Raw genomic sequence first — 24,444 nt, 5'->3', positions numbered from 1 at the left:
TTTAACTTGGTGGGGAACATGGTAGAATAAGTACCAGGTAGTCTCGTCGGACCCGCTAGACCGTTAAAAACACTTACAATAAGTGCGAGTGAAAGGGTGTTTTTGAATAAGTGTGAAAGAAACAGCAATATAATGTGCTGTCTAACCCTTACGCGGTGCATGGGACTGGAAGTGGTCTGTCCTGTTACAATAAGTGGTTTTTTTTACATAATTTTTAATTTCTTCGGGATACCAGCATCCCAGAGTTATCTGCCATATTATATAGCTTGCAAAAAGTTCTGGCGCATTAATACATTTTCGGCCTTACACGGTCTTGCTGCAATAACTGCAACAAGTTTTTTTCTTCGCACAATAGGGTTAATGTTTGTTATTCGCGGAATCCGCTCTGAGCCGAGCTTAAACTTGGCAGGGAAAAAGTTGCTGCATAGCTCCGAAAAGCTCTCAAACACTTTTATCGATATCGCGTCCTTAGTTTGGTAACACCACCATGATCTCTTGGGGTGATCTATACTCACCATAGGAACTACACCCCTTTTTTTTCTAAACGCATTTGTACGTTTGGATATCAATGATATGTGAGACTCGTTTTTAATATTGTTATTTATATTTTATAGTTAGATATTACTACTCTAATGAGTTTAAAAAATAAGACAAAATAAACAGTTGCGATTTTCAAATTAATATAATACAAAATCTTGAAACATTTTTTAAAACATGTTTTAGCAAGCCTACCAGGTTTAGCTCGTTAAGTTAAACCAAATTTTGTAAACCTAGATCCGCTGCCCAACACTGCTGTCTTATCGATAAGGCAATATATCGATAGTTAATGAACTTTCAAACTTTTGCGTGACGGCAGTATTTTGCTTATTTTGTCCTGCGGCCCTACTATCTTCAACAACTGAGAATTTAATAACAAAAAAAGGGAAAACGCAGAAAGTGATGGGGAATCAAATGGGGATTAGGTTAAATGGTGATGACGACGACTACGAATCCTCTGACAACGAGCTGGGGTTTAATGTGATTAACTTTACCGTTAATGCCATGGACATGGAATTGCGCACTGACTACTGCGCCCATGAGCTGCCAGTAATTCGCTCGAAGCCCGATCTGGCGAAATTTCAGGTAATCATGAAATACTAATCATGAAAGATAACGATAGTAAGTAAATAAATCCATCTCTTAGGGCACTGATATGTACAAGGAGATACAGGCGTCTAGCGGAGTCGTCAGCAATCCGGATGATCGGTGGAGTTTGGTGCGTGCCCTTCAGCAGCGAGAAAATGGGATAGCCTCGCCACACAGCTCCTCATTTTCTAAAAACCAACAGCGCTACATTTCCAATCAATACATACCAAATAGGAAGACTACGCGTCTCATGTCGCTGGACTCGAAAGTCTTTGTGACCAAATTCAATCGCACAGGCAGCAAGTTGCTGACCGCCTGCCAAGGTCAGCATTTTTTCAGTTGAAGCTTTGCGTTTCGTCATTTCGAAACTTGTTTACTTCCCCTTCCAGATGGCTTTGTCCGTATCTACGACGGCGCTAAGGGCACCTATCATCTGCTGAATCGCATTCGTGCCCGTGACGTTGAATGGAGTATCATCGATGCTGATTTTAGCCCCAATGGTCAACACTTTGCCTACAGCACCTGGTCTCGGTCATGTGAGTGGCTACTCCCCCTAAAAACTAGCATTTTTAAATATTGTTGTATCCTTCAGTTTTTATCATGCCCGTAAATGGGGGCGAAGACGACTGTCAGTGGGTCGATGTTAATGGACTGCCAAACCACCGGTTAGCCATCTTCTCATTGCGCTACTCACCATTGGGCGACAAGATCATCGGGGGTAGCAACGATGCCATGGTCTTGGTGACCGACATACGCACACGAACCACACAAATCTTGCGCACCCACCGCACTCCGGGCACCGATGTAAACTCAGTGTGCTACGTGCACGACAAGGACCCAAATGTGATAATCGCTGGCTGCGATGACGGCTTGCTTAAGGTGTACGACCTGCGCACCTCGTTCCGGTCGCGAGAGTTGTCCAAATCGGTGGCTTCCTTTATTGGCCACTACGACGGTGTCACCTATATCGACTCCCGTAACGATGGCTACCACGTGCTGTCCAACTCCAAAGACCAAAGCATCAAACTCTGGGACATGAGGCAGCCTAGCAATTTGCGAAATCGCAGTCGTGCGAGACAGCGGCAAATGGATCTCACAGTGTGGGACTATCGGTGGAATCGCGTTCCGCGCGAATGTAAGCTTTGTCGGTTAATAATGTTGTATATCCCCCTATTTGACAATCTTTATCATTGCAGTTTACAATCCCCACAAGGCACTGGAAGGGGACACCAGTATAATGACCTTCCGCGGACACCGAGTTAGTAAAACCCTGCTACGGGCCAAGTTTTCGCCCCAGGAGCAAACAGGACAGCGATTCATATACACTGGCTGTGCCACTGGTCGTATTATAAGTGAGTGTTTAAATATAAATTTCAGTATTTCTTTGTTTTCCGCTTTTAAGGTCAACTGAATATATTTTTGTTTATCTTCAACTCAATTCTCCTTCCACATTTTTCGTCAGCTATTCTTAGATAGCAGATTTCTCTTTCGAAATGTTTTTTTTAGATAACTTTCTGTGCATGCAATTCTTAAGAATTTACTTTCCAACAACTTACAACTAACATATTTTCGACTTCTTTGTTGTAGTTTATGATGTGCTTACTGGAAAGATCAAAGAGGCTATTGAAGGACATAGGAATGTGATAAGAGACCTGGACTGGCATCCAGAGCGCTCTGAAATTGTGTCTGGTTCTGTAAGCTGGAAAATTCTCATTCTTAAATAAGCTTTTATGACAACTGTATTGTTTGTTTGCAGTGGGATACCCATGTTCATTTGAACACCTATAGCCGCAGCAACGCCAATCCTCCGTTCAAGCGGGCCCACAGCTCGGACTTGGATAAGAGGCCTCTGCGACGGTCCCGCCGCCTGGCTAATCGCAACGTGACACCAGACTAGTTTTAATGTTGGCGTATTTTGTACCTAGTAAGACCCCCATTGATATTACATTTCGTTACATTCATTCATAAACGCATGCGCGGACAAGGGGAAAATATTCACCGCAGTCGGGCCGCATTTTGGTTCTATGAATAAGACTGAAGAATATGTCACAGCTTGAAATGTATAGTTCAGTTTAATTAATTAACTTGTTACAGATTAAAATGTAAACCCAGAAGCTTACAAACTACCTACTTAAGTTGTTTATGTACAAAACAATCATACAAGAATCACGTTGAATTATATTTCGTTTGCTCGAACTAAATTCCTTGAAACGCAACTCTTTTCTTAACCGCCCGAACAGTTGAACGTGCCACTTTCCTCGGATATCGTATGTTCTTCTTAGTTTTCTTGATTTCCCCAAAGGGATTTATTGTTCCAAAGGTCTAGAATACGCCTTTCGTCCTGCGGATTGTCTACCACCTCTAGCTCGATGTTCTCGCTGATCCCGTAGCCTACGATTTCGGATAGCGACGACCCCTTGAACGCCTTCATGTCGAACAATGGGAATTTGTCTGCACAAAATTGAGAAATTGCAAAAGTATTGTATGACTTTAGTTTTTCTTTGATCTCTTCCGTAGATAAGAGGTCTTTAGGCAGATCTTCATCGTCTGACTGATCGCTTTTATCGCTGGAGATTTCACTGGCAGCACTTACGTCGTCCTTGTGCTTCCTTCCTGTGTCATTAATCTTTTTGACCGCCGTATCCACAGCGGTAGCGAGCGCAGGAATTTCTAGTTTGGGATCGGGCGCGGAAGTGAATGATTTCTTTTTCTTCTTCGAGGTTTTATCGGTACTTTCGGGTACGGATTGGGGTATTGGCTCTATTGGTTCGATTTCTTCGGCTTTAATACTTTTTTTTGACTTATTTTTCTTTTTTGTGGAGTCTTCTTCTGTTATTTCGGCTGTGTTTTCTGGCTTTTCGTTGGTTGGTTCACTTTTGTGAGATTTACGCTTTTTTTTAGTTGCAGTTTCATCTAAGTTTTCGCATACGTCAGCCGTGGGTGTGTCATCATCAATAATGATTATTTCCGAATCATTCAACTCACTTTTCTTAGACTTTTTCTTCTTCGTTTTAACAGGTTCTTCAATTATTTCTATGGTTTCTATTAAATCCTTTTCAGTTTTTTCCTTTTTCTTTGAATTTCCCTTTTTTGTTGGTTCCTTAATTTGTTCTTCCTGCTTGTCCTTCTTCTTTTTCTTTTTTTTTGGCGGGTTGGTTTCTTGATTTTCACTTGGTTTTTCATCATCGCATAGGTTCTGGGATTGCTCAGATTCATCCTCGGATGGGCGTTTAGATTTCTTTTTTTTCTTTAGTTTTAAATTGTTCTGGTCAATATCTTCCTCAAAAGTTGTTGGCTCGACTGCTCGTTCCTTGTCCTTCTTTTTTTTCTTTTTTTTGCTGGGCTCTTGATCATTCCATGCTGAGTTCTCCTCTAGTTCATTTCCGTTTACCTTGGGCTGTGATTCATCCGGAACATCTTTTTTGGCGCTTTCAGTGCCATTCTTGAGCCTGTTTTTCATCGCCTCCATTTTTTGCTTAAAATAATCGCTGACCGAAAGTCCCGTGCTAACGGTTTGCACTCCAGCAAAATTGGGATCCAACTCTTTTTCTTCCTTGGGCTGTTCAACCTCTACGGGTGCTGGTGCTTCTATATCGTCTGTGGCCTTTTTGCCAAATATGTTGGCCAAATCCTTTTCGCTGTACTGGGACAAGTCCTTCCCGCGTGTAAACTTTTTGTAGTGCACGCGGGCCCTGCTTTGTTTCGATTTCTCCTCCAGCGACATACCACTAATGTTCTGCTTTAGTTTCTTTTTGGACGGCTCCTCCGGATCTTCAGCCTTAAACCCAAAGCCCATGGGTCTAGCTTCCTCTTCGGGTTCAGATTCTTTGCCATTAGCCTCGTTATCTTCGCCATTCAGTGATTTGAGAAGACCATTGAAACCTTCCTCGTGAGTTGTCCACTGATCATCCCTTGCTTCGAATCCCAAACCTTCGGCGTCGTTCTTAAATCGAATGCGAACGAAATCCTTTTCGCCATCCTGCTTGGCGCCCAAACCATTGCCCTTTGTCCAGCCCATCTTCTCCAGCATTTTTGTGCCAAAACGGTTTTCATCTGTAAATTATTTTTTGAAGGTTTCATGTGTTTGAATATTATTTGAATTTAATATGTTCACCTTCGTAAAGCGCCTTGCCGCGTGGACACAAATTGTATCGCTTGCGGCGTCGTGGTTCCGCCAGCATAGCCATGTTTATAAAAACAATCTATTCGACTCTATTATTGGAAACTAATTTAAAAATGAAGCCAATTCTTAATTCGTACAACGGCAGCTGCAACACGTGCTATCATATATCGAATCGAAGCAAGATGTATCGATTCCGATTGTCGGAACAGCTGTGCGAATGGGATAGAGATGAGCATTAGTCTTCTAGATATGCGCAACCAGTGTCTCCTTAGACAGCTAGAAGGAAATTTCAAAACAAAATTTTAAAACAATCAAAATTGGTATATGCAATTTGATTGCTGTCGTGCGCTTTTCAGATGTCATGGCTTAATTATTTCTTATTTATCGGAAAAATTCAGTTCTTGCTGCCAGTGACGAGTAATTGGGTAACGTGCATCTCTAATTGAGTGCAATCACTAGTTTTCTTTATGTTGTTTTGCATTGTTATTAATTTTTTAAATTGCGAATCTGCAGTCGACTGATAATGGATATAAGTGCGGATGTCGATCAAATTATAGCCCAGGCTCCAGATTGGAACTTTGCGGGCGATTGTGCGCTTTTAGCGCTAATGAAGCGCATTTCTCAGGTCTGTCTTGACAAATGGTTTTATCAACAATCCAATTTGATTATATTTGTCAACAGAATTTAAATGAAAGAGGCGAACAGACAAGTCGCAATCTGAGAGACTTTGAAACAAGGGTGAAGCAAGTGGATATATCACTAAATAATGCCACCAACAGCTTAAGATCCCTACAATTTGGAAATCAGTTTGTGGAATATCGGGTGGAGGAAGTGGATGACGCCGATTTGGCTATGCCTGAAGAGAGGAAGAAGAAGAAGGTGGAATAGGGGCTTGAATACTTCAGCAGATTGTGATAACAGACTAATTTTTGTTTGCAGCCCGAGCTGCCGCCCAAGAGTTCCGAGGAATTGGCCAAGGAGTTTTTGGAAAACAATCTGCGAATGTTTCGCAAAAACTTTGAGCCGGTGACCATCGAAGTGCCCGATTCTGATGACGAGGATGCACCGGTTCACTCAACGTATGTAGTTTTATTTGGTAATTGCATTCCCTACTAAAACTATTTTCCACAGAACCGTTTACCGGGCTAAGAATCCTTATGATGCCATTCCACTGCCCTATATTATCGGCACCAAGGAATGGGAGGAACATAAATATGCCGGACTTTATGACAGTAAAGAGAATAGTGGGGATGAAGAGTCCGAGGAATTCTCGTCCAGCTCTTCGGACGAGAGGGAATCCGTATCAAAGAAAACCACAAAGGGCGAAAACAAATTAGAGGAGCCTCATCAATCTGACTCCTCCTCATTGGCCTCGTTCGCCAGGGAACCCGTGATTGTGTCGCCAGTAGTCAAACCTTCTGTCCCTGTGGCAGAGGCTGCCATCAAAACACAGCCACGTCCAATTATAAGCAGTCAACGGAACCCTCACGAGAGAGACATGTTCGCTGCTCTCCGGCAATCTCCGCCCAGCGATGATCCGCCGTCCACTTCGTCCTCGCCCACGTCTTCTCCAGCCTTTAGAAATCCCTCTAATCGCTTGCCAATAGCGTCAACGGCATCGCTAAGCTCAAGCAGCAGTAGTCCGGCCCAACAGGCGCCAACGCTTTTTGATGAAGCTGTTTCAACGCAAACTCCCAAGGAAACTGAGGCTAAGCAAAGTCAAACTATGCGCAAGCCAGTAAATCTTTTCAACGACGATGAGTTTAACTCTTTTATGTCCGAAATCGTCGACAAAGTTCAGGCCAAGGCGGGCAATAGCTCTGTCACCCCTGCGAAAACGATCTCAGTAAGGGAACAACCTAAAGAAAAGGAGTCTTTTGAGCAAAACTTGAAGCCAGAAGTTCCCAGACAGATTGTTGAGCAGTCGGTACCAAAACGTGTTAATCTATTCGATGACAGTCCTCCACTGAGTCCAACTCCGAAGGCAGTGACTGTCGTCGATAATGCTAAAGCATCAGGCGCTATTCCGAAACAGAACCCCATCAGGGTTTCTAAAAAGGATCAAGTCAAGTCTCTTTTCGACGATTCTCCAGCATTGTTTGCCTCGCCGAAATCCACTGCTTCTAATGATCCGCCGAAACCTTTACCGAAATCGCTATTTGATGATGATTTGGAGGATGATGACTTCTTGAGTTCCTTTACACCCAAAACAAAGCCATCAGAACAAAAACAGCTCTCAAAACCCCAGTCCTCGTTATTTGATGACGATGATTTGGATATAGATGATATATTTATTAAACCATCGAATAAGCCAAAAAATCTCTCTGAAAGAGTAGCTGGAAAGACCAGTTTATTTGAAGACGATGACCAAGATGATGTCGCTGACTTATTTGGCTCAAAAAAGATAAGAGATATAATAAAGGAGCCAGCCCCCGAAATTTCGCCAGACAAAAAGATTGAAGAGCCAGTACCTTCTAAGAAGAGTTTGTTCGATGACATCGACGATGAAGATTTATTTGGTACACCAAAAGCTAAGAATTTAATTGCCAGTAAAAAAGATAAGGGTCCTCAAACATTGTTAAAAACAGAGCTCACAGTCGAAAAAGAAAGTAAAACAGTTGAGGGAAACCAAGACAACTTTATAAAACAAAAAGTAGATGTACAGCAGCCGCAACTTATAGAAGATAAGCCTTCTACGCATCTTTTTAGAGATTCACCTCCCCCTATTGAAGTTGTAGAAGAAAAATCTCGGTCTAAAATAGATGAAGCGCCGGTTAAGAACGATAAGTCCGCGCTTAATGATCCTAAAGATTTGTTTAATGGCAACTTCAGCGACGAGGAATCATTCTTAAGCCCTTCAAATATTAAAGTTAAGCCAAAAAGTGCTATTGAAACTAAAGAACCTATCGCACCAACTGAACAAAACACTTTAGCTCCAGTGAATTCTTCAACATATTCTACCAAACCCACTGATTTGTTTAACGAAGAATTGAGCGATGATGATTCATTTTTGAGTGCAACCAAAACTAAAGATAAGCCAGAAGGTGCTCCAGCAACTAATAAAATTAATAAGCCAGCTGAATACCAGTTGGAAGATGAGATAAAGCCTGAAGAATTTGCAAGGAAACTGCCAGAGAACAATTATGTTAAGCCGACGAATGATGTGGTGCCTGAAGTGCTGAGCGATTCTCAAATAGATGCTCCTGTTTCAGAAACCCCTCCACCAGACGATTATCAAAGCAGCCAGGATCCCATTATCACAATGGTTGCTGATGTTACCAACAAGTCCCGCGAAGATGTTTCTACCCCAAGAAAACCAGCAGACCTAGCTGCTGCACAGCAAATCATGCAGAATTATTCAAATCTCTTTTCCGACGAGCCGCCGGATGACAGCGAGTTCTTTCAAACGCTCGGGAGCAGCGGCCTTAGCAGTCTAAGCGCTTCGAAAATCTTTGACAGCGAGCAAGACTTCTTTGAACCCGCTTTGCCCAAAATCCCAAGTGCCAGTAAGCCGTCGCCAGGGACGCCCGGAGATCAACCTTCTTCAACATCCGATTACGGGGGAATGTGTTTGTTCAGTGATGTTCCGCCCGAAGATGACAACCGTGATGTTGAGGAGCCACAGAAGCAAGCTGAGACCCCGAAAGAGGGAATCGCACCAACTACAACCAGAATCCACACAATTTTCTACGACGACTTTAGCGAGACAGCAAGACAAGGAGCTCTGCAGCCAGATCGAAAACCTTTCACTTTCGATGACGAGCAACCACCGGCTGACGAACCTGATCGCAGCAAGGTTAATGAGAGCTCTGAGGTGCCCGCTCCCACGTCTCCTGTAAAAAAGCTGAAAATGCCTAACATTAACATCAATGTGCAGGCCTTGCTTCCTGGCTCTGGAGGACTGCCAAAGGTGCTAAGGAAACAGGAATCATCGAGTGTCGAAAGAGAAGCAAGGGAAGAACCTCCGAATAGAGTAGAATCTTCGAAGTACCCATCGAGATCCAAGGAAAGTGTTATTCCATCTGTGGAGGGTGGTCTGCAGCATGTTAACAAATCTCGCGCTAGGGGACCTTCGAAGAGAAGACCTTCGACTAGGAAGGGAAGACAAGAAAATTATGCGAAAAGCCTGCTGGATGCAGAGAAAGTCCCAACACCTTCGAACTCTATTGAAAGGAAGTTTATAGATAAACCTGATGAAGAACCATCTGATTCCAAACCCAACAAGGCTCCCCTCCCTCAGTCTGTTGCTTCTGAAAAGTTGTATTCTCCTCCAGCTCTTGACATCCTTAACGAGCCTCCAGAGTTCAAACCCCAACTAGAACCATCAGCTCCTTCTAAATCTGTAGCATCCTTTTTAGACAGTCCTGATGAAGATGATTCTTTGTTTGGTTCTGTAACACAACAGAAAGTTTTCCCCACAAAGCCATTTGGTGTTAAACGGAGTTCTGAAGCTCCTAAGTCATATCGATCATTTTTAGATAGTCCTGATGAAGATGATCTTTTCAGTCCTGATGAGAATTTGCCGCCACCTGTGAAAAATACAAGTGCGGTTGAAAAGGGTCCTCATTTCTTGCCACAATCGGTTTCGAATTATCCACCAGTCGATCAGCAGCCACCAAAGTTGAAAAGCTCCTTTTTGGACAGCGCAGATGAAGATGATTCGCTATTTAGTCCGGTCAAAACAGTAGAGGCTCCAATTGCCCGAAAATCTTCGCTCCCGGCAGCAGAAAACCTTTCTCAAGCAAAACCAGCTCCTTCAACCCTCCCAAACTCCAATGAGACAGCAAAGGAACAAAAACAACAAGCTGCCCTGAAACTCTTTGATGATAGCGATGATGATGATCTGTTTGCCACTGCTGCTGTGCCCGCTCCTTTGCCCAGCAACCAAACCAACAAGCCTGCTCAAACTAAGCAGCCCACTAAGCCAGCATCCTCTTCCCTTTTCAGCAGCGATGAAGATGAGGCGGAGAAGCCAGCTAGGATTGCTCCTAAAAAGAAGTTGCCCGTCAAGACCAGCAATAGTCTCTTCAGCGATGACGACGATGATGATGATCTGTTCGGAGGAGGTTCCTCATCCAAAGGAAACACGACCAAAAAGACCAAAACTGTGACCCGGACTGTGTCCAAACCAACAACCAGTAAAGCGGCCACGCCAACTGCAACCATTCCTTCTAGCACCAATGACAATCCATTGGCCGATCTTCTCGAGTAAACTTGAATGCCTTTTATTACAAGTATGTACAGTTTTCGATCTGTTGATGGTTAGACTGTTGATCAGAGTATTGTTATTCGTATTCCTAACTAAACTTAATAAACAATGAATTTCAATGTCGGTTTGTGGTCGATTCTTAGAACTAAACTTGGGGGAACTCGCTGTGAAGTCACGATGATTTAACCAGTTACTCTATTACTATGTTTATTCGCCTGTTATTTGCAAAGGTAATTATAGATGATAGCTTTCTATTTGTGAGAATAAAGAATTCGGTAATGTTTAGGATCTTTCTAAGCCAATTTGTTCTTTGCTGTTTATTTGCATTTCAAATTATAACCTCACATTTTCACTGTAAGTTTTTGCATTTGGAACGTTTTTATTTGTAAGTGAGGCGTGTCTGTAAACACAGTATTTGCGGCATAATAAATTAAGCAAATAACCAACTTTGCAAATTTAACCTGCGTATAAACATTGCATAAGATTCTCCCAGTGTAACGTTAGTCTACGAACTGAAACTGAGTTAGTTTGTGGCTCTTTGGTCGTTATTCCGAGGAATCTCCTTCTAGATCGAGCATGTCCTACAACTAGTGAGAGTAACCTAAGCGCTGACTGATGATCGTTTGGGGATCTGTTTCCGGATTACCGGACTCAAAGGGCCACATCGCGGTACTTCCGGTAGTCGTCGGACTCGTTGCCCAGCGAGAGTTTGCTGTTGGCCGTGATGTACGGATTGGCATAGTTGGCGTAGCCGAAGCCTCCGTAATACTGCATCTGCTGGCTGTGTGTGGAGCCACGTCGCTGCATCGGTTGTGCCATCACGGTGCCGGCGAATCCTCCCGTGGAACTGCAATTGGAGGGCCTGCGATAGATGCCGCCTGCATGTTGCTGGTGCAACTGTTGCTGCTGCTGTTGGTGCAGCAACATGGCCAGGTAGTATTGCTGCTGCTGCGTGTAGTTCTGGAGGAGATTATTCCCGTAGGCGGTCAGATCATTCTGCACCTTGCTGATCCCGTCCAGGTTTTCCAGGGAAACACAATTCCTGGAGAGCTTGCCCGGTGGCGGTTGCTTGTGGCTTCCACGCGGACGGTTGTGACTCCTCTGTTGAGCAGGTGGCGGTGTCAGCTGTTTGGGTTCAATGGAGCAGTATATGGGATCGTTGCTAGTGGAGCCAATCAGCGAAGGAGGCGATGGTCGGTGCGAGTCATGCAGATTGTTCTTCAAGTCATCGATCGTGATGTTGAAGTACTTGGCGTTCTTGTCCTCCGTATCGAGGACATGTCGCGGGTTGTACATTCCGGGCAGAGTGCAGCGCAGATCCATCAGGGATTGGGCGCGATGGCCACCGGGTGCTCCTCCCGTTCCATTTCGCTGCATCAGAGTGGCATTGTTGAACTGCTGCGCCAAAGCCGGCGCGAACATGCTGGCATTGAACTCATTTTGGGATCCAAACGCCTGACTTCCTCCGCATTGGTTGTTCAAAGCCAAACCCATTCCTGGACCAAGGGGTATTTTAGCCGCGGTTTCATCGCACAACTGGTAGCCGGCGTTCTCAAATCCACTCAACCGCTGGCTGGAGCGCCGGGAGTCCGCTTTGGTCATCGGAACACTGGGTGCCGGAGTTTGAAGGCTGAGCCGAGTGGCCAATCCTTGCAGTTGGCTCAACACCTGAGTCTCCCGACGCCATCGGATGCCCGTGGGAATCACACAAATTAAAGCAAAGCAGTTGATGATCAGACGAATCAGGTAAGAAGTGAGCTCTGTAAGTCCATGCACAGATTGCAGACCCTAGAAAAATATACAATTTATATATTAGGGTAAATATAGTATATAAATTTGTATAAATTTTTGTTCGACATATTTTATGACTTTCAGGTATATAGCTTCCTTCCTTGTTTCACAATATAATAAAAGTTTTCTAATTCAGCTTACCCAGTGCTGTGTGGTCATGATCATGACGAAGACCAACTCGGGAATCGAGAGGAGTCCGATGATGCCCGACCAGGCGAACAGCGGCCAACAGAGTCCGCTGACCAGTCCATGGATGAGGATCGTCGTGGCCACGAACATCACGAAGTAGAGCGAGCAGAGTGTGTAGGCGGCGAAGGGCAGCTCCCCGTGGGCCTCCAGTATCCAAGAGACCTCACACGAAAAAGCCCCCAGATACACGATCTGCGAAGAATGCAAATCGAAATGGGAAGAGAAATGGAAATTAGCCGAGATGTTCGCAAAAGAAAAGCGAAAACATAAATCAGTCGATGGCAGTCAAAGACGTTGTGGAGGCTGGAAAAAAAAATACCGGAGACAGCATTGCTCCGCAACCATCCATCAATCAATTAATGAGCTCCACTTCTCCTCCCTCAACGACTTCGAATGTCTGCCTGTCAACTTGGTCAGCGCAAAAAGAAGATGAGATTTGTACATCTACGCAAAAACGATTTCATTTCATTTTCACTTAATGGAGCAGAAAAGTTTTCACACTGATAACGGTAACCGACAGACAGACAGAGGTAAAAATAAAATACGCGAAGATGTCGGCGATGGAGGCGATATGGTGATATCACCTCGTTATTTAGTTTGCACTTACCAGCAGGAGAACCGCCACCACGCAACATATAATGAATAGATTCGCCTTTATGAAGCGCTCCATAATGCGTTCGTTCCAAAAGTTTTGTATGCTATTGCCGTTGCCCGGCGGCCGCTTCTTCAACGAGGACGGCGACTGCTTTTCACTGGCCTTCTGATAATTCATTATTCGTGTTATTCGGTTGCGGTTGTTGTCGAAGATGTTTCAAAGATATATATGTGTATATAGTATATGTGGGTAAGTGCGGTTTTCGAGAGAAATTATGCTGGAAAGCGGAAGGGGTGGCCTTCGTTTGGTTTCCCCCAATTTTGTTTTGGGGGAGAAGAAGATGTTGGTCACTGGTGCGATGCGGTACTGTAGAGTATGTGATGCTATGTGGTTAGGAGTTCTAGTTCTTGGTTTATGTTCGAATGGGTTTCGAGTCCAGACCGCTTGTGGGTTGAATGAAAGCGTTAAGCGGCCCAATTGAGTCGTGTCATGCTAGGTTGGTGCTGAAATGAGAATTCCGAGATGAGATGAGTCCAGTTTCGATACTCGAACAAAAGACTTAGGCAACGAACTTGTTTCGGCTGCTTCACGCTTCACATTTGATCAAGCCGAGAAGCAACAACAAAAACAAAAACAAAATCAAACAAACTCACAGAGTAGCACTCTCAGTTCGTCGGATAACGGCCTGTGCTATATTATTAAGAAGATTTTCACTTTTCTACACAGCCAGTTCGTTGTTCAAGTCTTTTGTTTGGTCGAGCAAATATTTGACCCTAACAAATGGTGTCGCGTGGTTAGCAGGAAGCTTCTGGTTAAATGCTAACTGGCACTGTTTGCCAGTTGCCAGTTACGAGTCAACTTATGTCATGGCAAATACATTTGCTAGCTCGGCAATACCCAAATCCATTAATCAATTACACTTGGCTACAAAGTCGGAGTTATTTTTTTACCGAAACCATGAGGTTATATTTTATATGATAAACTCTTTTTGGTAAACAATGCAATGTATGCTTTTTAACATTTTTAATGAATAGTGTGAAACGAATTGAACATAAACTGAAACATTGTAAAAAATAACAAACAATTAACAAATGGAAAGTAATCCGCAGATTCATTTCAAACGATTAAAAAGCTTCGATTCCGTAGACACTTGTAGTGAAAAAACCCGACCAATTATCCCATTAGCTTGCCCACGAAATCGTGTGGAGAAGTGTAAACAATTGAGACGCCTCGCCAACACATCACCCAGAGCCCAGTTAACCATTTGGTCGGATACGGTAATCCGCCCATAATAGACATCGTCATCAAAATAGAGGCGACGAACTCGCTGTCAATGTCGTCAGCACGCAGGTGCGCCGAGCTCATCATCGTGATTAAAATGGTGTGCCTTTGAGATGATTATGTGCCACCTGGAGGCGTAACCATGGTTCTTGGGTTGGGTTGGGAGCTCTGCTCCTCCAAAAAAGGAGCGACGACGCACCGGATATGCGCACCTTTAAATTACTGGGGAGCCGACTAGCCCCATTGTCATTCCGCCAACGTTGCAAGTGGAGACCCCGATCTTCGGCACTTTTTCCGGTTTTGGCTTTCTTTCGCTGGCCGGAAAGAATTGCAAGACAAACTTTGTTTTTATTGCTAATTAGCTGGACAAACTCATTCCCGCTGGGCTGTCCGGTTTTTCGGGGGCAGTGCTGCTGTTTCTTTTAAACGAGTTTTCGGCGAGTTATTCGCCCGGTATTTATTGGCACTCACTCACCGGGAAAAGGTGGCAAGCGAGTTCGCAGCGCCCTTGACTGACTGCCACACCCATGTGGCGAGGATTACGAAATTATGCAGATCCAACATAATCTCTGTGAAACCCTGTGCGACCGAAAAAATGCGAGCAACATTTCAAAATACGTTGGTTGCATTGTATTCCCTCCTGTCGCGGGCAATTAAATTAATTTAGTTTCGTTATTGTTGAGTCTGCATTGCGAGTTCAATAGCATATAGTAAGTGCAACAATGGACAACCAGTGGATGAATGAATGCATGAATAAACAACAATGCTGCGGCAAAGTTATGCAAATTGTTGTTATGAAGTTGCTGTAAATCGAAATGGAATCGAAATGAAAAGGCCAATCCAATGCGTTGCCGTTATGCTGTGCCTGTGCGTTTCAAAATGCAATCATCTATTATATATATCGTATCGATGCGAGGCGATGTAAAATGTACCTTTCACTTTATGATTATTATTGCGAACGATCCGTCCCAAGCAGTTACAACAGGCATAAATAAGAAATTCCGAAAAGAAAACAAAACTAAATGAACAATAAGCGCGGATCGTAGGAATTATCAGTCAAGCAAGAAAGAAACGATTTCTCAGCGACGCACTCACACACGCGGGCCGGGCCACAAAATTGTTCAGCGTTGAGTCATGCCCGTAGTATAATTTTTTGTTGAAAAGATTCGAAGCTGTCGCTCATGCAAATTGCGTCGCCCGACTTTAATGGGGCACAGAAAAGCATATAGCCACATACACAACACCACCAACTCTAGTCGTTCTCGGCACTTTTACTGCGCGCACAAATTAAACAAAGCCAGGCCGGAGAACTAGTTTAAATTTTTTAATTTTTGGGCTCATCGCAAAAGCGAAATGCGCTCGCATGCAATTATGTTTTGATTGTTATTTAATTGTACAACGGTTAGGCCACAAAGCACCTGGCACCAGGTCAAGCCAAAGGTGACGGACGTGAGAATGGTCGATATGTGTGGGTCACTCACTCGCACTCGTGAAAAGGCCGTAACGTGCCGCGCTAACGGTACGCTTCAGCTTCAAGTTGGCGCGCTCGCAAAACAGTTAAAAGTGAAATTCAAAAGACTGAGGAAACGAACTTGCGTTCGCCGAACGACTGTGCGATCGTTACGACGGCTACGACGTCTGTTTGGCAACTGAAGAGCGCTTCCCAGACCCAAGCTCGAGCTCTACTACTCTTCTGGCCTGTCGTTTGTTGATTTACATTTTTGTTTCTGTTTTTGTTTTTGGCGTCGGTTTCGTTTGTTTTCGCTGCTGTGCAGCAGCAAGTTCACTCGCCCTGACTCTTGTTCAAACAATTAAAACTTAATTTCTAACTGGCAATGATGCTGTCGGCGGTCCGGGGATCCCTCCCTCCTTCCATTTGCATAATTTGTGGCCAAAGCCTAGACGAAAATGAGGCCTAACGGTCATACTTTTGTTTGGGCCAGCTTTTACGCCTGATAACAAATGGTTTCGGCCTCTGGAACAGCTGCTGCCTGTTCTAATTAATGCTCGCCGGGGTTTCTTTTTTTCAGTTTTCGTTTATTCAATTTGGGTGTTTCTTTACTAGCTATTGTGCCTTTGATATATGTATTTCTTGAGGTGTTTTTCTCCTTTCTTTGGGGTAAATTAAATAAAATAGTGCTATTCAAATAACAACAGAAATCAATTCCACTCAGTCTCTGACTATCTAAGTATGAAAATTATTTTTATGGATGAACACTTTTTAAATGCCTAGCTAATAGAAAATAGCTTCATGATTGTTTCGGGACGATTTCAAACGCGTAAACTAAGACAGCCTGTTTCAGCTAAAACTATGCTTAAGCCAAAATTAATTGAGGCCTAATGATCGGCAGTGGATCCATTGTGGATCGGTTCAATGGGAGCACAACCATCTAACACTCCGCCGAGTTGACCAATCCGTTTGATTTGGTCCATTAGTTCGGCGATCTCCGGAGTGCAGTTGCGGAATTTCCTTAAATAAGAGTATCCGCGCAGCATTTCGTTGTCCAAAACGCAACTGTGAAAATGTTTACAAAAGTTAGCTACGTTGTATTAATTGCATTACTATTGATATCACTTACATCAAGGCAGCCGCTCCGAAGTTGCCCGTACCCTCTAAATGGTCAAGCCATTTGTTTATTATGGTTTTGATCATGGGATCCGTCGCTGGCAAACAGATTCTAGCATGAACCAGAGCCTCCTTGTAATACTCGTGGGCCAGGAACAAATCGATGGCTTCTGACTGCATTCCCAGACTGAAAAGATAGGTGGCTGCGTGCATGATATAGCCCTTTTCCTCCATCTGCTTGGCATAAGCACGACAGCAGTCCTGCCAAAGCCTAAAATATATTTCAAATAATAAAGTAATCCTTTCCAATAAATATTATTAGGCACTCACGTAAAAGACACTGAAGGAGCCACCGAGAGGTGCCATTCGGTTAGGGTCTTGTTGGCCATATGCATTTCCAGCTCCTCGCGCAACTTGAACGTAGAAATGGCCAGGCAAAGAGGAGCAATGTCTTTTGTATTGGACTGCTTTAAATTACTCACTGAAATAAATTATTTTGTATTGCTGTCCAATTAAAATTAAGAAGAACCTATTTAACTCACATTCTGTTGCAATGAGCTCCTTCGCCATCACCTTGGTACTAAAAAGCTTTGACATGAGCACTGACTTGTCGATCTTGGCAGCGTCTTCTGTTAAAACGACGGCTAGTTTCTCGAGAGCACTTTTGTTCAGCTCCTTCTGGACGAGGTAGAGACAGGTGCGACTATGCTGTGGGTGGAAAGAATGTGAGTTTCAAGTTAAAAAGTAAACAGATTCTGACTCACAGTGAGAAAACTGTCGGGCATCTGCTTGTTCTCCTGTTCCTTGCACTTTGTGCACTCATTAGCCTTAACTTTTTTGGCTTTTTTGTCCAAGCTGAGGGCTCCCAGCATCTCCTCAACGGGAGTCTCATGCACTGGTATATCGTTGACTGGATTATCATTTAGTGGTGTGGTCGCAGCAGAACTGTCGTTCACAATTGCGTTATGCTCCTGGATTTTCTTTCCTTCCTTGTTGTGGGATTCTGTTTCTTGCTTTGCCGTGATTTTGCGATGTTCCCGTCGCTGTCGCTTCTTCTCAGCTGCTGTGAGTACTGGGGCATAGGGCTGTGTCAGGGATTTGCTGGCCCATTTGACGTTCAGTAGGGCATCCACCTTGGGGCAGATGTTCTTCTCATCGCCGGCCAAAGCTTCTTTGATGTCAATTAGCTCCACAGAAAGCGCCTTTCCCGAGCATATAATGATGTTCTCGTCGGTGGGCAAAAACATTCCGCACCACATGGGGCAGTGGTAGGTGATGGTTAGTGGTGGTTTCTCCGGCTCGTTGCAGTTCCACAGGCAAACCTTTCCCTCGATGTGGAAAGAGAGCAGCAGGTGCTTCTGGCTATGGCTCCACTTGAGCGAGGTAATCGATGCCTTCTCTGCGCTCGCCGTGAATTTGAGCTGTGGTTTCCAGTTGCGCTCCGTCGGCTGGAACTCCATAACGTACAGGGTCTTATCGTTACCCGCCACAGCAAACCTATTGCTGTCCAGCGGGTTCCAAGCTATATCGGTCACATAACGCGGGAGCAAAGCTGATTGGCGGATAAAGGGAGTCCAGGACTTGTCCATTCCGGAATCTCGTTCATGGAGCTGAAGCAGACCATCGTCGGTGCCCACAAAAAGGAAGGAGCCACGCACACAAAGATAACTGGGCCGAGAAATGCAGTTGACGATTGTTGGTTCTGCAAGAAATTACAAAAACTTAGATGAATGCAGAATGCCATCGTCCTTCTAAAAAGGTAATGAATATGTGAAAAAAATTGTTCATAGTTTGTTATTTTTATTTAAAGATTCAAATAATAATTTTGTGACCTTTCCAATTGTTTCCTAATTAATTCCATGAATAAATATTTCCTTTGTTTTCAGTTTTCTTAAGTTCAAGTTCAAGTTTAATGTTTCCCGCCGTTTAAGAGGTTGTTTGAAGTCCAAACAGCTAATTGAATATGGTTTTAAATTGCAAGAAAATTAAAAATCTACCCCATTGTTGTCTTTAAATTTTAGTTTCAAAGATAATTATGGGATAGTTTTAATGATTTTCCTTAGAGTAATTAAAGCTTCTTTATGACTAATATCACGGAACATTAAAAGCTTTGAATAAGAAACATATTTTGTAACCAGGGGAAACCGAAACAAACAAGTAGTCACAAATAAACAGTCACGTTACACATTTCCTTTCATCGAGTTTTTCCCTGGGATAAATTAATTGTTCTGTTTTTTATAATGCCGCGTCACAGGACACTGGTGGACATTGGCCATCGCATTATGAAACGCTTCCAGCAACTGGATCTCAAGGTGGACGAGGAGTTTGTTATCTTTGTGGTTCACCTGCTGGCAAGGGACCAGCGACGAGGTCTGCTTAAATACGATCTGAATAAACCCACCGCGTGTGCAATTGAAACCTTTGTGAGCACCATTGTTGATAGCTATGTGAATCAAAAGGATTGCACAATGGCTAACTTAAAGATGTCGTGGGTGATGAAGAAAGGAGTAACCATCGACCTGGAATATGTCAAGAAACAATACGAAGACAGGTTCCAAGCGGAACTGGAGGTGCTCATTAGGGATATACTCCAGTATCCAGAAACCTGTAGTAAGGTGCAGTTGGATCAACTCTTTGCCAAGATGCAAGTTTTTATTGTGGCCTGCTACAATCTGGGATCGCCCAAGAACCATGTGCTGCTCAAGCTGACAGCTCAGGCTCTAAACAGCGTAATTGGACGCAGTGATCTGCAGAATTACGTGCTTAAGAAGAAGTACCATCGGTTGGAGTATCTTCAGCGATTGGCGGCCACTGTGGGCGGCATAGTCATCTACAACAATGACGGACCTGACGGCGATCGGGAGAATGTGAGAAGTGGTGGGTAACTTCTCTATAAGGAAGGATTGTTTTAAGATCTCTATTTTAATAATTTGTTGTTTTTAGTGATTGATGATTTGGAAATGGCGCAAAAAAACACAGAAGCAGCCTTTACTGCCAGTATGGATAAAGCTGTTAAAATGCGATCTATATGCCAGGCAGCCCTTGATGACCTCATCGAGATTGATCACAAGGATGAGACCTTGACCTACCATGTGCCCCTCGAGCACCTGAATCGGCTGAACCAGTTCTCGCTTACCTACTTCATGATGCACCGATGCCTGACCACTTTAAGTGAGAGCTACCAAAGCACAGTGTATCTCATCGAAACGGAGCAGAAGCGATACGACTGCGTGGTCTGCAAGATAAACGATACGCTCTCCATGCGAACCGCCATCGATTCGGAGTTAATCTTCGTAAGTGTATTGCTTATATCCTTAAGTTTGGTTAGCTCTAATTTACGCCTTCTTAGCCACACTTTGTTTACCTTTCGCAAGTTTGGGGAAACCTAAACAATTTTCTTAACCACATTGTTGAGCTAAACAAGCTGAGGGAGCAGATTGAGGCATTGGTTGTAGAGGACTTGATGGCGTTAACCAAAGCTACAATTGCCGAGCTACAGGCTCTAAATAAACGTATAAAGAATCCCACAGTTTCCACCTTTGAGGAGCGAATGGATGCTGTGAAGGGACTTCAGACCGACGGCAATTTCTGCAACCTGAGCAAAGCGGACATTAAGGAGTTCTGCTCTTTAGCTATGACCATAACAAATGGATTGCTTTTGCCGGCTCAGGTGACTAGAAAGCTTTGCTCCAATGTGGATATAACTTTTGGTTTCCGAGATCCGACGTACGCTCGCTTTGCGGAGCTTCGATTCGAGCCTTTTATCGCCGCCTTCAGAAAAGTGGTCTTTAACAGTGCCAACTTGGCTTTGCTTTTCAAGCTCGACGATGCACTAATCGCTCAGGAGTTTCAGGACCTCGTGGTTGAGCCGCCAAAGCAAAATGACTTCAGCGGTCAAACAGAAATGGTTATCACAAACGACTTGTCGCCGTCGAATTGGATTAATGTAACCTGGAATGCATGGGACTACCATCGGGAAACAATCCATTTGGCCAACATTCGCAAGCAACAAACGCACGATTCGCAGACCAAAATCAGCTATGGACAACGCAATGCACAGAATCAAACCTACAATACTCGGCAACACCTGTAAAAATAACCAAACTCACCAGTTTTTGATTTACTCATGTCGAAGAACCCGAAAACGCGATTCACGATGAAGTATATGTAGTGGTCCTGCCACACCAGGGAGTACACTTCCTTCTTGTGGGGCGTCCGCAAGTGGGTCTTCACCTTCATGCGCTCCACATCAAGGATGCCAACCTATTGTTTTTGCGATTAAGTTTTAGTGCCCAATAAACTCAGAATAGTAAAATCATATACCGTTCCGTCGAAGGTGCCAAAGGCCAGCTCCAAGCAGTTTGGACTCCAGGCCAGGGAGTACACATTGCTGGTCACATAGACGCTATCGATGGGCAGGCAGCTGGTCGAGAGCTTAGAGACATCAAAGAAGGCCACCCGTCGGTCCGAGCAACCCAAAGCGATTCTATGCGAGTAAAAAGTTAAATCATTTCAGGGTTTAGTATGTAATATACTCGCTTACTTGTTCATATCATCCGGACACTCGGCCATCGCTCGCACTCCAAATGCCACTGTGCCGTAAAAGGCACTCGCTTGGCCAGTCTGTGGGTTTATCATTCCAATTTGACGATTGTTCCTGCACAACCATATCATCTCTTTGCTAGAGTCGCAGGCAAACGACACAATGTCCTGCAGATGACAACTGTGTCCTCTGTCCTTGGTGATCTTGTAGCGCAACATCTTCCGTTCAAACTCCAGTGACCAGAAGAACAACTGATGGCGACTCAGGGAAACAATGACCTGGTCGTTCAGCCAGTAAACATTGTTAAGCTTTCCTAAAACGAAACATGGTAAATTGGTGTGTTTTTAAAGCTTGTTTGGAGGAACTCACCTGCCGCCTTGCTCTTGCTGTAGTTTTTGCCAGCATGTGCTCCTGTATTTGTGTTCCAAATCATCATCACCTCATCCCCGTCAATGGAAACCAGCAGCGTGTCCGAACGAGCGGTTGTTGCTGAAGTCGAGCTAATGGTCTCCGTACTGATAGCCGGTACTGTTTGGAGATTACTTTGGGGCTCGAAGTTTGCCTGTGGAGTTTCCGAGGCGTGCACCTCAGCTTGGTGGTAGATGTGATGAAGCACCTCTCTTTTGGGCTTTGCTGCCTCGCCGTCGACGATCACGGCATCATCGCTGGAGGAGCTGTACTGGATGACTTCGAGGCTGCCTTCGGTTGAATCACTGGCATCGTGTTTGTTGCTTATGGTGCTGGCGTCACTCAGCGGCCCCGAGGGTTTTGTAGGCTCACAGTCCTTTAGGGTCACCTCCACATGCTCGGTGTTTTCTTCCTGGCGGTTGGCCAACAGATCCGCCTTCACGCTTTCGCAGGCTTCGACAAAATCCAGCGCGGCGGCACCAGTCGGCTTCTCCAGACCCACAAATCCGCCGCCGCAGTCTTCGGACGATTTACGACGCACAGCCACGGGTGCTCCAAATTCACATTCGAGATGATCAAAGTTGTAAATGTCGAACATGTCGTCCGATTCGGCTGCCCTGGATTTGGCAAGCGGTGGTGGCTTTGCCTTCTTGGGTTTCTCCTCCTGACCACCGTTACGGTTGCGCCATTGCTCAGCCCTTGAAGTCAAATCGTTAAGGGGCTCCTCCGGCGGTCCGGGCACCTCTCGCCAGGCCAGTCCGCAAATGGGCGCCTTATGACCGTGGAATTTGTAGATGATGTTCATCTTGCGGAGGTCGCAGACCAACACGTTTCCCATAGCTGTGCCCACAGCAAACAGGTTGTCGTTGTAGGGAGAACAGCGCAACAGGGTGAGCTGGTGGTTCCTCGGCGAAATGAATGTGGGCCGACGACAGTAGGTGTTCGAGGCAACGCAGTAGATGACCAGGTCGCTGGCGTCCATGGACAGAATGTTACCGTTGGCCAAGTAGCTCATCAGCACAGAGCTGGTGGTGTGATGCACGGAACGAACATCGCGCGCCTCGTGCTGATGCTGGTGGGCCTTGTGCCCGATGATAGCTTCCCCGAGTCCGCAGTCCCAGACCTGAACACTCAGATCGTCGCCAACAATGGCGAACGGTTTGGTCGGACTTCCCACACCATTTCCCCAAAGAGGACTCACGTCCAGGGCCAGGATGTTGATGCGTGTCGACATGGTCACCACTTTGGGATGCTCGCCGCTTGCCGGCGGAGCGGAAATGTAGTTGATACAGCGAACGCCGGCGTAGAGCAAACCGCCATCGGGAGCGGCTGCAGCCAGAGATACGTTGCCCGGCGGAGTCGGCACATTATGATACATCACCTGCGAGTTCATGGCGAAAGATCTGAACTTGGCATTAGCAGAAATTATGACGATTTCCCGCTAACATTTGGCGTTGAGGCGAGATTTTCCTTTCAATTGGCTAGTGTTAGAAAGCTTTGTAAGCTTTTGCAATGCTGCCACCTTATCGGGGAAATAGCAATCTATACAATATAAACAGTTGTTATTATTACTGCTCGCGGCCTATGATACAACCGTTCTTATTATTGTCAAGCAATATAGTTATTACAATATAGGTGCAATACATATTTCATAATGCATATTTTTATACATCATATGCCTGCAAAACTTTTAATAACAGTAATATAGTTTCTACAGTAATGATTTCCTTTCGAAATAATTGTATTAATATTGTAATTTTAAAAATTTAATTTTCCCGCCAATGATAGCAGGACAAAAGATGTGGCTTTCTGAATATCTGGCAGCCCTGTAAAGCATAAACTCTTTACAACACTAGTTTCCTGGGAATGGCAACAAGCAGGTAAAAAAAACAGAAGAAGAGACACAATAACAACGCAAAAAGAAGAAAACTCCAGAAATATAGTAAGCTCTTCGAGAAAAAGTAATCAAAATAAGAAACAATGGAATCAAAGCGCGAGAGAAAGTCTTCCCTGGTATGTATATTACAAACTATTAGTAAGGAGAATGAAAACCTTGATAGAAGTACGATTTTCAGGCCCCACTTTCGCCATGTCCCATTCCCGACATCACGGATGATGATTTGGTGAGCATTTCGGTGCGGGATCTCAACCGCACACTCAAGATGCGTGGCTTGAATCGCGAGGAGATCGTACGAATGAAGCAACGCCGGCGGACACTGAAAAATCGCGGATATGCCGCCAGTTGTCGAATCAAACGGATCGAGCAGAAGGACGAGCTGGAAACCAAAAAGTCCTATGAGTGGACGGAATTGGAACAGAAGCACGAGGATAACGAGCAGGTGCGTCGCGAAGTGAACAACTGGAAGAACAAGTACAAGGCGCTGCTGCAGTTTGCCATCCAAAACGAGATTCCAATTCCGAGCGAGCTGGAGGGCTGTTGATTCCGTCCCAGTTACACATTCCTGTTTCTGTCAAAATTTCTAAAAACTTAAATAAAAACACCTGTAACTAAAGTACAACAGCTAATTTATCCCGATTAATAAAGGCTATATACTATTCTTCGGACCACTGGAACACCCTGTTTTTTCTTGCGAGCATAAACAAAATCTGTGTC

General features: G+C 44.5%; 7 protein-coding genes across 9 annotated transcripts; 4 read left to right on the top strand and 3 right to left on the bottom strand.

Moving 5' to 3' along the window:
* The first annotated feature begins 856 nt into the window (after nucleotides 1-856).
* LOC108094913 (DDB1- and CUL4-associated factor 11) lies at nucleotides 857-3,336 on the top strand. Its single transcript, XM_017195759.2, has 7 exons — nucleotides 857-1,122; nucleotides 1,184-1,448; nucleotides 1,515-1,661; nucleotides 1,718-2,260; nucleotides 2,322-2,477; nucleotides 2,713-2,819; nucleotides 2,882-3,336. The coding sequence occupies exons 1-7, from the start codon at nucleotides 940-942 to the stop codon at nucleotides 3,020-3,022; spliced, it is 1,542 nt and encodes a 513-aa protein (XP_017051248.1). The 5' UTR covers nucleotides 857-939; the 3' UTR covers nucleotides 3,023-3,336.
* LOC108094912 (PIN2/TERF1-interacting telomerase inhibitor 1) lies at nucleotides 3,179-5,427 on the bottom strand. 2 transcript variants are annotated; one of them, XM_043208258.1, is made up of 3 exons: nucleotides 5,240-5,426; nucleotides 3,719-5,178; nucleotides 3,431-3,576 (listed from the first exon to the last, which is right to left on the bottom strand). In XM_043208258.1, exons 1-3 carry the CDS (start codon nucleotides 5,310-5,312, stop codon nucleotides 3,553-3,555), a joined length of 1,557 nt encoding a protein of 518 aa, XP_043064193.1. In that variant the 5' UTR covers nucleotides 5,313-5,426; the 3' UTR covers nucleotides 3,431-3,552. The 2 variants fall into 2 exon arrangements, with proteins under 2 accessions (XP_017051247.2, XP_043064193.1); XM_017195758.2 differs by having other exon boundaries at nucleotides 3,179-5,178; nucleotides 5,240-5,427.
* A 299-nt stretch (nucleotides 5,428-5,726) lies between these two features.
* LOC108094914 (WASH complex subunit 2) lies at nucleotides 5,727-10,576 on the top strand. Its single transcript, XM_017195760.1, has 4 exons — nucleotides 5,727-5,873; nucleotides 5,930-6,127; nucleotides 6,188-6,327; nucleotides 6,380-10,576. The coding sequence occupies exons 1-4, from the start codon at nucleotides 5,772-5,774 to the stop codon at nucleotides 10,458-10,460; spliced, it is 4,521 nt and encodes a 1,506-aa protein (XP_017051249.1). The 5' UTR covers nucleotides 5,727-5,771; the 3' UTR covers nucleotides 10,461-10,576.
* On the bottom strand, nucleotides 10,450-15,978 carry LOC108094915. 2 transcript variants are annotated; one of them, XM_017195762.2, is made up of 4 exons: nucleotides 15,795-15,978; nucleotides 13,045-13,535; nucleotides 12,390-12,629; nucleotides 10,450-12,245 (listed from the first exon to the last, which is right to left on the bottom strand). In XM_017195762.2, the coding sequence occupies exons 2-4, from the start codon at nucleotides 13,207-13,209 to the stop codon at nucleotides 11,109-11,111; spliced, it is 1,542 nt and encodes a 513-aa protein (XP_017051251.1). In that variant the 5' UTR covers nucleotides 13,210-13,535; nucleotides 15,795-15,978; the 3' UTR covers nucleotides 10,450-11,108. The 2 variants fall into 2 exon arrangements, with proteins under 2 accessions (XP_017051251.1, XP_017051250.1); XM_017195761.2 differs by lacking the exon at nucleotides 15,795-15,978 and adding an exon at nucleotides 15,246-15,778.
* Nucleotides 15,979-16,329: 351 nt separating this feature from the next.
* Nucleotides 16,330-23,306, bottom strand: LOC108094903 (protein rigor mortis). The gene is made up of 9 exons (XM_017195748.2): nucleotides 21,792-23,306; nucleotides 21,423-21,735; nucleotides 21,203-21,365; nucleotides 20,989-21,142; nucleotides 17,644-18,581; nucleotides 17,422-17,587; nucleotides 17,210-17,360; nucleotides 16,893-17,150; nucleotides 16,330-16,828 (listed from the first exon to the last, which is right to left on the bottom strand). The coding sequence occupies exons 1-9, from the start codon at nucleotides 23,221-23,223 to the stop codon at nucleotides 16,651-16,653; spliced, it is 3,753 nt and encodes a 1,250-aa protein (XP_017051237.1). The 5' UTR covers nucleotides 23,224-23,306; the 3' UTR covers nucleotides 16,330-16,650.
* Nucleotides 19,060-21,199, top strand: LOC108094904 (cilia- and flagella-associated protein 206). Its single transcript, XM_017195749.1, has 3 exons — nucleotides 19,060-19,756; nucleotides 19,823-20,172; nucleotides 20,229-21,199. The coding sequence occupies exons 1-3, from the start codon at nucleotides 19,120-19,122 to the stop codon at nucleotides 20,970-20,972; spliced, it is 1,731 nt and encodes a 576-aa protein (XP_017051238.1). The 5' UTR covers nucleotides 19,060-19,119; the 3' UTR covers nucleotides 20,973-21,199.
* A 391-nt stretch (nucleotides 23,307-23,697) lies between the features above and the next one.
* LOC108094959 (transcription factor MafG) lies at nucleotides 23,698-24,404 on the top strand. The gene is made up of 2 exons (XM_017195823.1): nucleotides 23,698-23,843; nucleotides 23,906-24,404. The coding sequence occupies exons 1-2, from the start codon at nucleotides 23,811-23,813 to the stop codon at nucleotides 24,269-24,271; spliced, it is 399 nt and encodes a 132-aa protein (XP_017051312.1). The 5' UTR covers nucleotides 23,698-23,810; the 3' UTR covers nucleotides 24,272-24,404.
* Nucleotides 24,405-24,444: the final 40 nt, after the last annotated feature.

This window comes from Drosophila ficusphila, unplaced genomic scaffold, assembly GCF_018152265.1.
Source record: "Drosophila ficusphila isolate 14025-0441.05 unplaced genomic scaffold, ASM1815226v1 contig_414, whole genome shotgun sequence".
In the NCBI taxonomy this organism is placed as follows: domain Eukaryota; kingdom Metazoa; phylum Arthropoda; class Insecta; order Diptera; family Drosophilidae; genus Drosophila; species Drosophila ficusphila.
The sequence above is the reverse complement of the archived record's forward strand: the minus strand, read 5'-3'. Positions and strand labels throughout refer to the sequence as shown.